We start from the raw sequence: 13,277 nt of genomic DNA, 5'->3' as shown, positions 1-13,277 counted from the left end.
CACATATTCAGCATATTTACCTGAAATTGAGTGCACATGGGTTTTTGTGGGTTTTTTTTTTTTTGAGAAGGATGATACAAAATCAGCATAAACATTTGTAATGTGAGCTTTAACTGTTTTCTTTTCACTGTAAATGACACACGTGCTCTTTCCTCCAGTTGCCTGAAATGCAAACACAGCTTTTCTCCAGATAGAGGCCACGGGCCCCACAAAGAAGTCATAAGAAAAGACCCTGGAAGCCTAGAGGGTTGTGCCATTTGTTCATTTAAGGGGCATAAAATTGTTGCCTCTTCCTCTCCCATACTCAAAATATCTCCATTATCCCAATGTTATGAGGGTAAGATGGAAAAAAAGACGAAGGGGGAAAGGAGGCGGGACAAATTCTGGAAATGAAAAATCGTCATATTCCAGGGGCTGAAACAAAGTAGAAAGAGCATATACTTGACAGAGGTTAAAGCACTTTTTCAGAACACAAAGAAGCAACAAAGGAAGTCTATTTGCATACTTCACGGGGGGAGGGGGGGGGTTAATTAGTTAACGTTTGGCAAGCTGCGCCCCAAGACAAGTTGTGCAGAGGTGCTATTGTCACTTATTACTGTTATTAATTAACGGGGTGAACTTCAAACCGAAATAAGCCTCGCGGTGTGCTTTCATGTCTTAAAACCGTATGCGATGTCTATTGCAGGAGTGATTCGGGAAAGTTACCTCAAAGGCCATGACCAGCTCGTCCCCGTCACCCTCTTGGCCATTGCGGTCATCCTGGCTTTTGTCATGGGGGCCGTCTTCTCCGGCATCATCGTCTATTGCGTCTGCGACCACAGGCGCAAAGACGTGTCCGCCGTGCAGCGCAAAGAGAAGGAGCTCACCCACTCGCGCCGGGGCTCCATGAGCAGCGTCACCAAGCTCAGCGGCCTCTTTGGGGACAGCCAGTCCAAAGACCCGAAACCGGAGGCCATCCTCACACCACTCATGCACAACGGCAAGCTCGCCACTCCCGGCAACACGGCCAAGATGCTCATCAAGGCTGATCAGCACCACTTAGACCTGGCGGCCTTGCCCACCCCGGAGTCCACCCCAACACTGCAGCAGAAGCGGAAGCCCAGCCGCGGCAGCCGCGAGTGGGAGAGGAACCAGAACCTCATCAATGCGTGCACCAAGGACATGCCCCCCATGGGCTCCCCCGTGATCCCCACGGACCTGCCCCTCCGGGCCTCCCCCAGCCACATCCCCAGCGTGGTGGTCCTGCCCATCACGCAGCAGGGCTACCCGCATGAGTACGTGGACCAGCCCAAAATGAGCGAGGTGGCCCAGATGGCGCTGGAGGACCAGGCGGCCACCCTGGAGTATAAGACCATCAAGGAGCATCTCAGCAGCAAGAGTCCCAACCACGGGGTGAACCTCGTGGAGAACCTGGACAGCCTGCCCCCCAAAGTCCCCCAGCGGGAGGCCTCCCTGGGCCCTCCGGGAGCCTCCCTGTCTCAGAACGGCCTGAGCAAGCGGCTGGAAATGCACCACTCCTCCTCCTACGGCCTTGACTATAAGAGGAGCTACCCCACGAACTCGCTCACGAGAAGCCACCAGGCCACCACTCTCAAAAGAAACAATACTAACTGCTCCAATTCCTCCCACCTGTCCAGAAACCAGAGCTTTGGCCGGGGAGACAACCCGCCCCCCGCCCCGCAGCGGGTGGACTCGATCCAGGTGCACGGCGCGCCGCCCTCCGGCCAGGCCGTGACTGTTTCGCGGCAGCCCAGCCTCAACGCCTACAACTCGCTGACGAGGTCGGGGCTGAAGCGCACACCCTCGCTAAAGCCGGACGTACCCCCCAAACCCTCCTTTGCCCCCCTTTCCACATCCATGAAGCCCAATGACGCGTGTACATAATCCCAGGGGGAGGGGTCAGGTGTCGAACCAGCTGGAAAGGCCAGGCGCGCGCTCAGCTCGGCGAGGCCCTCCACTGCCTGAGTACCCACCAGACCAAGATGGCCGCGGCGGAGCAGAGGACGCTGGGTCCCCCTCGGGGATGCCGGGGGACTCTGGGAAATTGAGCCACGTGGTTTGGTGAAGGTTTGCGACGCGGGACTCACCTCCATTCTCGGACTTCACTCTCCCCGAACACCGTGCAACAGGTCGGACTCACGAAAGACTTAAATTATCATCACAAAACATGAGCCAAAAGCACATAGCCACCCACCCCCACCCCCACACGCATGCGCGTGCGTACCCGCGCACGCGCACAGGCTCTCACACCCAGGCGCGCGCGCGCACCCCCCCCCCACACACACACACACGCGCGCGCGCACACACACGGACACACACACGCACACACAGGTGAACGACTGCAACGTCTTTGTCCATGACCGCACCGGGCGCTGCCGAACAGGGCTGGCGTTCCACCTGCAAAACACAAATACATTTTTAAAAATCATGAAAATTCAAAAGACAAAAAAATAAAGGATTCATTGATAATTCTAACTCAGACTTTAACAATGGCAGAAGTTTACTATGCTCAGATACTGTGAAATGCCCACCAGTGTTACAGCTTTCTGTTATTAGCAGATTAATGCCATGTTGGGCAACTATGTCATAGATTTCTGCTCCTCTCTTTTAATGAAATAACGTGACCGTTAACGCAAGTAACTCTTTATTTATTGTTCACCCTTTTTTTTTTCCTTAAGGAAAGGACTCTTCCATATACCATCCTATGAACAGCTCTTCAGAAAGCCCCTTGAAAGTTAAACTATTTAACGTGAAATCCATTAACTGGAATAATTGAGTTTATTTTTACAATAAATTCACTGAGTAAATAAGTTGGAGCTGGAATTCTGAGCTTTGTGTTTGGACTGTCTGATCTCTAGCTAAAGGAAAAAAGTTGACAGGGGAATATTTATTCAAATCAACCAGTTAATTTGCTGGTCAGGTCTCTGGCCTGTAACATGCAAAAAATTAATTAGCTTAAAAGTCCTTCCAGATCCTAACTTCGAAAGCAACCGGGAGAGGAACTTTTAGAATGACACATCCGCGTCCCATTTCTGCCAACATGGCTTTGTCAGTGGTTCCTACTTTCTGTGAAGGCACCAGCTTGTGATACCCATCTCATTTCACCTTGCATGTGAGACCGCAAACAAAATCCACTAAAGGTGTGAACTAATTAATACGCTGGCTGCTACTTTGCATAAATTAATGGTTTGCTCACACGGGTTTTTCGTGGGGTTACATCTGTGAATAGCCTCTTTTCCACATGTAAATTTGTGCCTTACACCCTGAGTTGTGTACACTTGTAAACTGTCGTTATGATACATTCCCCTCCCCCCACTTTTGAAATAAATGCAGATATTTATTTGACCCTCCCTCCCCCCACCCCCACTCCAGCCCTCTGGAAGATTAGCATCTAGCAGATGGAAGAAGAATGTAGTGGTGATGGTAATAATCCTGCAGCCTGGGAGAGCTGGGCGGCACCACGCCCTCCCATTCACACTTCCTTCTAGTGCCAACTCCACCCACCCCTTGGCTGTGCTACCAAGCATGGCCCCCAGTGTTGTGGGTGGCAATACCCTTTCTCCCTCCAGCGTTCCCTCCTTCCCTTAGATTCTCAGATCATTTCAACATGGTGATATCCTCATTGGCCAGCAGAGAAGGGTCTAACGTCCCAGCTCCTCATTTCTGCTGTGTCCTCTGGCTGGAGAGCACGCTGTGTGCGGTTGCCAGGCACCTGGGAGGTGTCTCCAGGCCATGGGCTCAGCACACACGTGCGCTGCACACAAAGAAATGACGTGGAAATAGATGCAGGCGGGCTGGTCCCTGCTATGATGGATGAGTAACTCCAAGTACAAAGCCAATCACAACGGATGCTGCAAAAACATTGACTGGGGTGGAAGATTTTTAATTTTTTAAAAACTTTCTTCATCCTTGTGTTGTTATTGTTTGTACGGGGGTGGGGTGGGAGGGTGTGTGCTCCCCCCTGGTTTTCATTAGCTGGAGCACACAGAGGGGACTTTTGTTTACTCTATCATGAACAAAAAAATTGTCAACATACTGTAAACAGTGAGCATTGTTTTGGGTTGTTGTGTTCTTAAACAGTTAAACAGTATATTTGGTGGCCTCTTTATCTTTTTATTTCCAGTTTGATCTTCTGGGTTTAGTCTTGTCTTTAAAAAAAAAAACTTTCAAAAAAAGACTATTTTGGACAATTTTGAGGTGGCTGGTGAAAACGTGGTACCTCCATAATGAGAGACCTAGGTGTGTAATGAGGACACGTGCATATGGCCTTCCTTTCCTGTAAACATCCCTTGCAGCTTTGCTGCCATGTGGGCTAGGTTTTTGCTGTTTTGTGTTGTCCTGTTTTTATTTTGTTTTGTGAGCGGAATCAATGTTCACCTCCTGAGAATTCCGTGCCCTGAAACCGTGAAGTCTTTTCTAGAAACTGGGATAATTGTTTTTTACCTTGACTTTTCTTTGGAAATGCAGAACTTACTTAGGAAGGTGATGGGTATACACCCCCCTGCTACCTTCTCCCCCACACTTGACTCCCAAGAGCATTGGCCACGCAGCACCCACTGTCTTGTCTCCCACGCGTGAGCATCATTGCCTCAGCCGTGTTACGGAGACCTGTGTCAAAACTTCCATCCCACATCCCCACAACTCCTCACTTGCTGTGTTCTCCCTGAAATGCCCACTTGTATTGAGCTGGTCTTTTGCATTTAAGCATTTCCTTCCCCTTTTTTTTTTTCCCCACTGCGCGTGGGGGGAGGGTCCATAAACCTGAGTGTGCCTTTGCTTTTCCACCCTTGCTAGACACTGGTAGATGCAACAAACTCAGATTTATATTTGTTGTAAAGTTGTAAAAATATTGTGACGTCACCAATTTTCCTTCCATCTCCACATCCCCTAACATCTGATTCATGACTTAATGTATGTTGTAAAATGGGAAGAAAAAAAAAAAAAGAAAAGAAAAAAAAGGAAAAAAAGACAAAACAAAAAAAAAACAAGGAAAAGGCTCTTTATGACTTAAAAGTAATAAAACAAGACTGTTCTACATTATCATTTGTGTCCTGAATGCTTTCATTTATCTCTTAATTTTCCCCTTTGGAACCCCACCCTTCTGGGGTTGGACTTTACTCTTCTTCCCATCTCTGTCGGGTTTCCAGAGCATCCATAACAATGTGGTTAGACCCATTTGTTTACAGTACTCACACCCTTCCCCCATCACCCACCACCACCCAAATTATTGATGTGTTTTCTCTGCCTGCACCCAGCCTGGAGCGGAGTTGTAGCAGAAACCGCCGGTAATTAAAAGGCAGAGCACGCATTGACTCCCTCTATTCATTTTACGCATTTTCTTTTTATGGGCTTGTTCATCATCAAACATTTATGGTAGGCTTGATAGTTTAAGAGATCAAGGCTAGGATTTTAGTATGTAGGGTCCACTAAAAATAGATCCTTGCACAGATGTGACTTCAGCCTTTTTACATATTAATAAGATGAAGGGTGCCGGGATTTTACTCCTTGTTAGCATTTCTCTCTCTTGGAACCCAGAAGACACGGTTGGAGGTATATCAGGACGCAGCCCTTGATTTTTATTTTGCAGAAAAGCATTGCGAAATGCCTAGATAAGGTTTTCCCCTCTGGAGTGTTTTTAAAACACTTATTTACATAAGTCCACAGCTACAGTATTTTACTTTTGACTTTCTGAAACAGTGTTTTAGGTCAGTCTGCATGTGGGAAGCTACGGGGTGGGTTTCAGTTCACACGTATAGCCATCCAGTCACCTTTGGGTATTTCCAGTTACATTTCCCTTTTTTTTTTTAAGTTTATTTATTTATCTTGAGAGAGAGAGAGAGAGAGAGAGCACGCATGTGCTCAAGCAGGGGAGGGGCAGAGAGAGAGGGACAGAGAGAATCCTGAGCAGGCTCTGTACTGTCAGCCCAGAGTCTGACGCGGGGCTCGAACCCACGAACCATGGGTTCATGACCTGAGCCAAAACCAAGAGCCGGTCGCTTAACCAAATGAACCACCCAGGCGCCCCTGCCAGTTACATTTCTTGAATCCCATCCAGAGGGTCAAGCATGTCAGGCACACAAGTTGACTAGAATGTAGTTCTTGCCTTGTCACTTACACGGAGAGATGGGCAGGCTCTTTGTAATTGCCCAGGAGGAAGTGGCCCAAAGGTTTGGGGCACAAGGGCTACATTTGAGCTGGTTCTTCAGAGAATGAGTTCTCTGGACAGCTAGACCAGGCAAACGGGATAACTTGTACAAAGTAGCCAAGTGTGCTGTGACTGGGAGACAAAAGGTTTAGGGCCCTTGAGCAGGGTCGTTGAGATGAACCTGCTAGAAGCAAGGCTGAGACAGGGAAGAGGGGCCCGGTTACCATGCGCTAGGCTTTTAACTGATGGGCCGCAGGGCATCTTTGGAGTAGATGAAGCAGGAAACACATGTGTTTATGCTTTAGAAATCTACCTGGCAGCAATGTGGAAAATGGATCAGTCCACAGAAAGTCTGTGGACCACCGGGCGATGCGCCAAATGGCATACCAAGTAGGTGGGAGCTCCACAAGCAAAATCTCCCATGTCTGACTTCAGATTCTTTAGAAAAGGGAATTGAATCTGCTCTGCGACCATCCCTTCTTTTGCTAAACTGAAGATCTTCCTTCTCCTTATGTGACCGACAGGTTTGCCCTGCCTGGCTGTCACTAAATGTAGAACTGAAAGCTAGTCTGAGTTTCATTTTTAATTTTTTTAATGAATTTATTTTGAGACAGAGAAACAGGGAGAGCACAAGCAGGGGAGGCGCAGAGAGAGAGAGAGACAGAACCCCAAGCAGGCTCTGAGTTGTCAGCACAGAGCCCATTGTGGGGCTCCCTTTCACAAACCTGTGAAATCATGACCTGAGCTGAAATCTAGAGTGAGACACTTAACCGACTGAACCACCCAGGCGCCCCTGACTTTCATTTTTTAAAAAATGGGGAAGCTGAGATCCACCAAATGAAAGGATTTGCCCATGACCCCAAAGCTGGCGATACAGCAGCTCTTCCAAGAACAAACTCATTGTCTCTTACCTCCATTCATTTACAACATTAGAACATTATTAGCCAGGAAGACATGATCCCCCTCACTCGGTCTCCCTCCTCTCAGGAAGCCCTTTGTACACACCTCCCCCTTCCCTGGTGGGGGATCCCAAATGCCTTCAACTGGGCTGAGTGGAGGGGGCAGGCTGGAGCTCAAATCACAGGAGTTTGAAGCTGACAATCCCCTCAGTGCAACCTGACACCTGCTATGGTGGCTTTTGCCCCAGTCAGCTTTGTTCTGGTCTGGTGAAGAGGAGTCCCAGGCCGAACAGGTGCAGCCTGTGTTTTAGCCGGGGCCCCAGGGATGTCCTCGATCAGACTCAAGGAGTGCCTCCGATAAGCCAGCTTTTTAATTGTTGTGTTTACTCTCTTGCTTGCTTGCTGCAGGGTTAGTGGTGCCTGTAGGGTGCTTTCAGACTGCTGGCCCCAAGGAGTGGCTGTCCCGACACAGCCAACGAGCTAGGCATTCTATGGGGCCAGAGCTGGCATCTTAGACCTGCCTGCCTCCCTCAAGCGCCATGTCAAGCAAACACAAACAGGTCTTGTTGTTCAGTCTTATCATTTGGCAGAAGGCACACAAAGTACCCCAGAACCACAGCGCCTAGGTTTGAACAGCCTGAACAAAAGCTCTTTCAAAAAATTCATTCAGCAAGTCAAAGAAAAGTGATCTAAAAGGCACCTACATTCTCAGGCACTGGTATATTTTTTTTTTTGCTGGAGGCAAAGGGGTGAGGGGAATTTAAAAGAACGCCTTCGTAACAAAATAACACGATTAAGAGCATAATCCTCATCCTGGCTGAGCAGTGTGACAGCTGGGTGCATGCACCCAGTAACCCTTAGAAACCCACATCTCACGCTTGTCTTAAAACCAGGTGGTGTCATGTCTCTTGCACAGAATTGGGAAGGAAGGGCTCACATTTATTGATCGGGACCGCCAGACAGATGGGGATCTTCAATATTCCATTTAGAGTATTGTGTATCTTTAGCTCTAACCCCCCCGGGACGCCTGGGGGTGGGGGCGGTTGACCTCAACAGAGGGCTAGGCTGCACTGATGTGCATTAAATGTGGCTGGGCAGAAAAATGGGCAGATGTCCCTCTAGCAAATGGAAATGAAATTTGAGCAAATCAAGAGAGGCAGCTGAGCGGTGGGGAGTTCCCCATCCCTCCTCTGCAAACACATCCACACACACATGTGCCCACAAATGCTACCATGAGGCTTTTTTCCTCCAGAGTCTAATACCAAAAATGTCACGGAGTTCAGAACCCGTGTTTGCTAAAGGTGGACCCTTTGGAAGTTCTTTCATCCCATTTCCTGGTACAACGTGGGCTTCACCTCAGCACTTTCTAGTTAAAATTGAAGTGTCACAGGGGTTCTTGGGTGGCTCAGTCGGTTAGGCGTCCGACTTCGGCTCAGGTCATGATCTCACAGTTCATGGGTTCGAGCCCCGCGTCAGGCTCTGTGCTGACAGCTCAGCCTGCTTTGGATTCTGTGTCTCCTTCTCTCTCTGCCCTTTCCCTGCTCGCATTCTCTGTATATCTCAAAAATAAATAAACATTTAAAAAAAATTTTTTTTAATGAAGTATCATAAACCGTAGTCTCAGGAATGGAAGCCAACACTTCGCAGAGGAGCCTGGACACGGGTCCCTTTCAGCCCTGTCGACAATGACTCCCATGACCAGCAACTTTTTGATTCTTCTAATCACTTTCACATAGTAGACTCCCTCGGGAATCATTAAGATCATCCCCAGAACAAGTCATTGGTCCTGTTAATGGGCTGCAATAATGGTCCAAATAAGGGGATGCTAATGAAGGAGAAAAATAGGTAACCATGAAATGAGAAGCATTTTTCATTGATGATTTTCAGCCAAAAAAAGAAACAGATGAAGGTGACATTGGACACAACACCAAACGCCAGGAGACCAACAAGAAAGAGGTTCAGGCGGGATTCCCAGGGGGTCCTAGGATGCGCTGGATGATGTAAAATCTGTGTGAGAGCCCAAAGCTCTGTTTTCTCCTGCTCAGCATGACAACTGCCCTCAACCACATTTACAGGGTTGGTAAGGAAGGGAGCCGATCTTGACAAACTTAGTATCAGTTCTCCGGTGTGGACACGGAACATTTTGCACACAGAGGGCACAAGCGTGAATTTCAACAAGAGAAATGGTCAGTAACAATGACAGTTGACATTGGTGGCATTTTACAGTTTGGAGACCTAACCTTGTCCATGGGATTCTTTGATCCTCCTAACAGCATCATGTCTGATGCATCCTCATTTTACAGGGAGGGGAATTTGGAGAGAAGGAATCTATTGGATCACCGATCAACATGAAAATGGAGTAATGTTTCATAAACCTGTGTGTTGACATCACCCTCTCGGCCCCCTTGGGGACACCTCAGGTTACACAATCACTCCGCTTCACCAAAGGGGAAAAGCCACCCACAGCATTTCCCAGGAGACACGGTTACAACAATAAAGCCTCCGAAATAAAGGCTAGGCATACACGTTCTATTTTAAGGGCATTGTGCTCTAAGATTTTTCCATCGTTAAAGAACACATCTCTTCCTTCCTGCGTCTGCAAAGTCCTGATGCCAGCAGTGTTATTAGGAACTGTCAACAAAGCAGGAAAAGAGAGAGCTGAAGCCAAAGTCAGTGACCTCCCTTCTGGAGATGCACTGTGCCACCTCCGGGGCAGTGACAGAGACCCTCAGTGGAAAAAAAAGGGGATGAAAGGCCAGCTTTTACAGATTCTTCATCCTACTCAAGCCACACGGATCACAAGAGAAGTTCGAGGAGCTTAAGAGAGCGCAGGGTTAATTGGTAACAGAGAAGAAAGTCCCTACACCTACCAGGGTAAAGAATTTGCTCACCCTTCGCTTCATAGAAAGTAATTGACGAGTAAGAAATATCACTCTTGCTCTTCACGTTGGCACCATTGGCCACTTCGGCCCTATGGGTACCAGGTCAACAAAGCGACTTCCTCTCTGATGTCAACGATGGGACCATTTGGTTGAGAACCAGAGGTGCCTGCGTGGCTCAGTCAGTTAAGCGTCCATCTTCGGTCAGGTCACGATCTCAGAGTTCATGAGTTCGAGCCCTGTGTTGGGCTCTGTGCTGACAGCTCCAAGCCTGGAGCCTGCTTCATATCGTGCATTTCATTCTCTCTCTCTGCCCCTCCCCCACCTGTACTCTCTCTCTGTCTCTCTCAAAAATATAAATAAATGAAACATTTTAAAAAATCACCCAGAAGGAGACAGAAGGTAGCAGTGGCCTCTGCCTCAGTACCTATCTTCCTCCTCCATATCACTGCCCATATTCCATGTTGCTCTGGCCACAGACTAGCCCTCCTGGAATGAATAAGCTACTTGGTGTGAATGCACAGGATGCAGCAGAGGCAGGACCACCTCTCTGCTGTGGGACGCCTGGCCTCCCTCCTGCCCTGGGGACAGTGTGGCCCAGCCAGGTACTACACTCAACTAGCTTCTTCTGCCCTCAGAAGAAGCCGGCATCCTCCATTAGCCACCATGACGGATAGCCTTAGGCAATTTCACTCTGAGGGAGGGGGAAAAGGCCATTCTTCTTAGAACTGCACTGTTCTCTTTCTGCTTTGTATTCGTTTGTTTGCCAGTTGAAGCCCTGTTCCCATAAAGCCTTTTCCCAATACATAGAAATGCTTTTGGGGCACCTGGATGGCTCAGTCGGTTAAGTATCTTACTTCAGCTCAGGTCATGATCTCACGATCTGTGAGTCTGAGCCCCACATTGGGCTCTGTGCTGATGGCTCGGAGCCTGGAGCCTACTTCAGATTCTCTCTCTCTCTCTCTCTCTCTCTCTCTGCCCCTCCCCTGCTCACACTCTGTCTCTCTCTCAAAAATAAATAAACATTAAAAAACATTTTTTTAATGCTTTTTAGTAAAGACCAAGGCTGTTGCCACCAACTTTGGTAGCACTGGTACAAGATATATATGTAATTACAGTTGTTACACAGTGATATCCATCTAATTATGTACTCAGTAAAGGTAGCAACCTTTGAAACAACTGATATTCCCTGATCTGAAGGGTGCCCGTCAATAACCGATTGACTTTGTAAAGGAAGTTTTCTACTCCAAAGGATGCATTCCAGGACAACATCAAATGCTAAAGTTCTTCTGAAGACCTCCCTTCTCCATTCCTGGGAAAGGATACATTTTTTGTGTGTACAGGAAACAGAATTGTCTACTGAAGTTTGACATAGGTGTTGGCTGATTTAAATTCTTACTGGTGTTTTATTTAAGAACCAAAGGTTCATCCCTCTTTGTTTCCAGGGTGAAGATCTGTGATCACATTTCCTGCTTGGGGAGAAGAAAGAATGTGTTAGACTTATATGTATGAATAGAAATAGGTAAACAGTCATATTTCCTTCTGACTTTGTAATTTAAACAGTGTAAGTCAGTAGGGAAGGGCTGTATTTGGATCCAAAGTACGTGAGGTGAAAATTACTAGGTGTTGGACCATCTGCATTTCGTTTTAATTAGGTGACTGTAATAGCGAGATCAAAAACTTCTCCTCGTCATTCAATCTGGGGAGCTTTCTAATCCAGAAACCAAAGGGCTCTTTCTGTCCTCCAGAGAGAGTGACCCAAAAAGGTCCTCTCTAATTACTTGGCCAGAACAGCAGACAGGCCTGGGCCCAGGGACAGACCAGGGCTCAGTGGTGGTGGCGTCGTGAGGGTGAGGTGCCCCGAGACCAGCCCCTACAGAGGCCAGTCCCCAGAGGCTCTTAGAGCAGTCATCCCTAATCTGGCAACTGGGAGTTTCGGCTTCTCCCAAGACAAAGTCGCTTAGAAAGCACACCCGTGGTGAGTCTGTGGGCCTGGCTTCTAGTCTGAGCTGGCCTCTGTGACTGCGGGGCGGTCTTTCAAACTCTCCACAATTCACCTTCTCCAGCTGCAAAATCGATTTAAATCATGGCTGTCCTGCCTACCCCACAGGAGTGTGTAAAAGTCAACTGAGGTGAATGTTTTACCGGCGCCTGAAAAACTCCAAATCCCACCATGTCCTTCTTCTCCAACTTGGCATTCACACACAAGATCCCAGTCCTCGAAATCTTCAGATTAAATAAATGACTCTGAGTCCCCCATCCTGCTGATAATGAAAATGTCTCTTTTTTCTCTCCCCTAAATACTCCTTATCTGCCAACAAAAGCAGCCAGCCAGACCTGGTTAAACAAAAGCCCTGCTTGGCCGGATAGAGTTCTGGCTCTTTGTCACACGTATAGCCATCTGTGCCACAGGATGCCTGCACGGAGGCCTGGGGGGCTCTGAACACCTCAGGGCCATCCTCTGCCATTCCCCCATGGCTGGTCTGGGGAGAACAGAACTTACCATCATTCAGTCGGGCCTCCTGTGCTATCTGGGAAGTCCTATCTGCTTAGCCTGAACTGGTGCCTCTGGGCAGGACTCTCTGGACCCCAGAATGGACCCAGAATGCACTACAAAGAACAAAACTATAAGGTCACTCACCCCTTTTGTCCAGGAGGCTCCTGGGCACCAGTACAGGATGCCTGGAGGCCTTGGATTGCCCATCTGCTTGCTGACTTGCTCTTCGAGCCGATTCTCATGGCCCTTTTCCCTGCACACACCTACGTTGTTGCCCTGCCTGGTCCCAGGGCCATTCCTACCTCAGAATCTCAGCTGCGGTTAACCTGGATGGAAGTAACTGCTTGCTTAGCCCCAAGCCTTGTCCCATCTCCTGGCCAGAGACTTGAGACATTTCTTTTAAGAGAAAAATTACTTTGTGACACGGGCGCCTGGGTGGCTCCATTGGTTAAGTGTCTGACTCTTGATTTCAGTTCAGGCCATGATCTCAGGGTTTGTGAGTCCAAGCCCCGCGAGGGGCTCTGCTCTGACCACGTGGATCCTATTTGGTATTCTCTCTCTCTCTCCCTCTCTCTCTCTGCCCTTCCCCTGCTTGTGCTAGCTCTCTCTTTCTCAAAATAAATAAATAAACTTTAAAGAGAGGGAGAGAAACTACTTTGCTATAAGAATAAAGCAGGGCACCTCAGTGGCTTAGTCGGTTAAGCGTCCAACTTCGGCTCAGGTCATGGTCTCAGTTCCCAAATTCGAGCCCCACCTCAGGCTCTGTGCTGACAGCTCAGAGCCTGGAGCCCGCTTCAGATTCTGTGCCTCCCTCTCTCCCAGCACCTCCCCTGCTCACACTCTGTCTCTGTTTCAAG

General features: G+C 48.4%; 1 protein-coding gene across 3 annotated transcripts in view; it reads left to right on the top strand.

Annotated features, from left to right (window-relative positions):
• Positions 1-5,001, top strand: part of SEMA6A (semaphorin 6A) — a 136,466-nt gene extending 131,465 nt beyond the window's left edge. For all 3 annotated transcript variants that reach the window (XM_047867340.1, XM_047867338.1, XM_047867335.1), the window contains one exon: positions 686-5,001. In XM_047867340.1, the coding sequence (XP_047723296.1) occupies positions 686-1,884 (1,199 nt within the window). In that variant the 3' untranslated portion in view covers positions 1,885-5,001. The remainder of the gene's footprint in view (positions 1-685) is intronic.
• Positions 5,002-13,277: the final 8,276 nt, after the last annotated feature.

This window comes from Prionailurus viverrinus, chromosome A1, assembly GCF_022837055.1.
Source record: "Prionailurus viverrinus isolate Anna chromosome A1, UM_Priviv_1.0, whole genome shotgun sequence".
In the NCBI taxonomy this organism is placed as follows: domain Eukaryota; kingdom Metazoa; phylum Chordata; class Mammalia; order Carnivora; family Felidae; genus Prionailurus; species Prionailurus viverrinus.
Note: the sequence above shows the minus strand (reverse complement) of the source record. Positions and strands in the feature narration are given on the sequence as shown.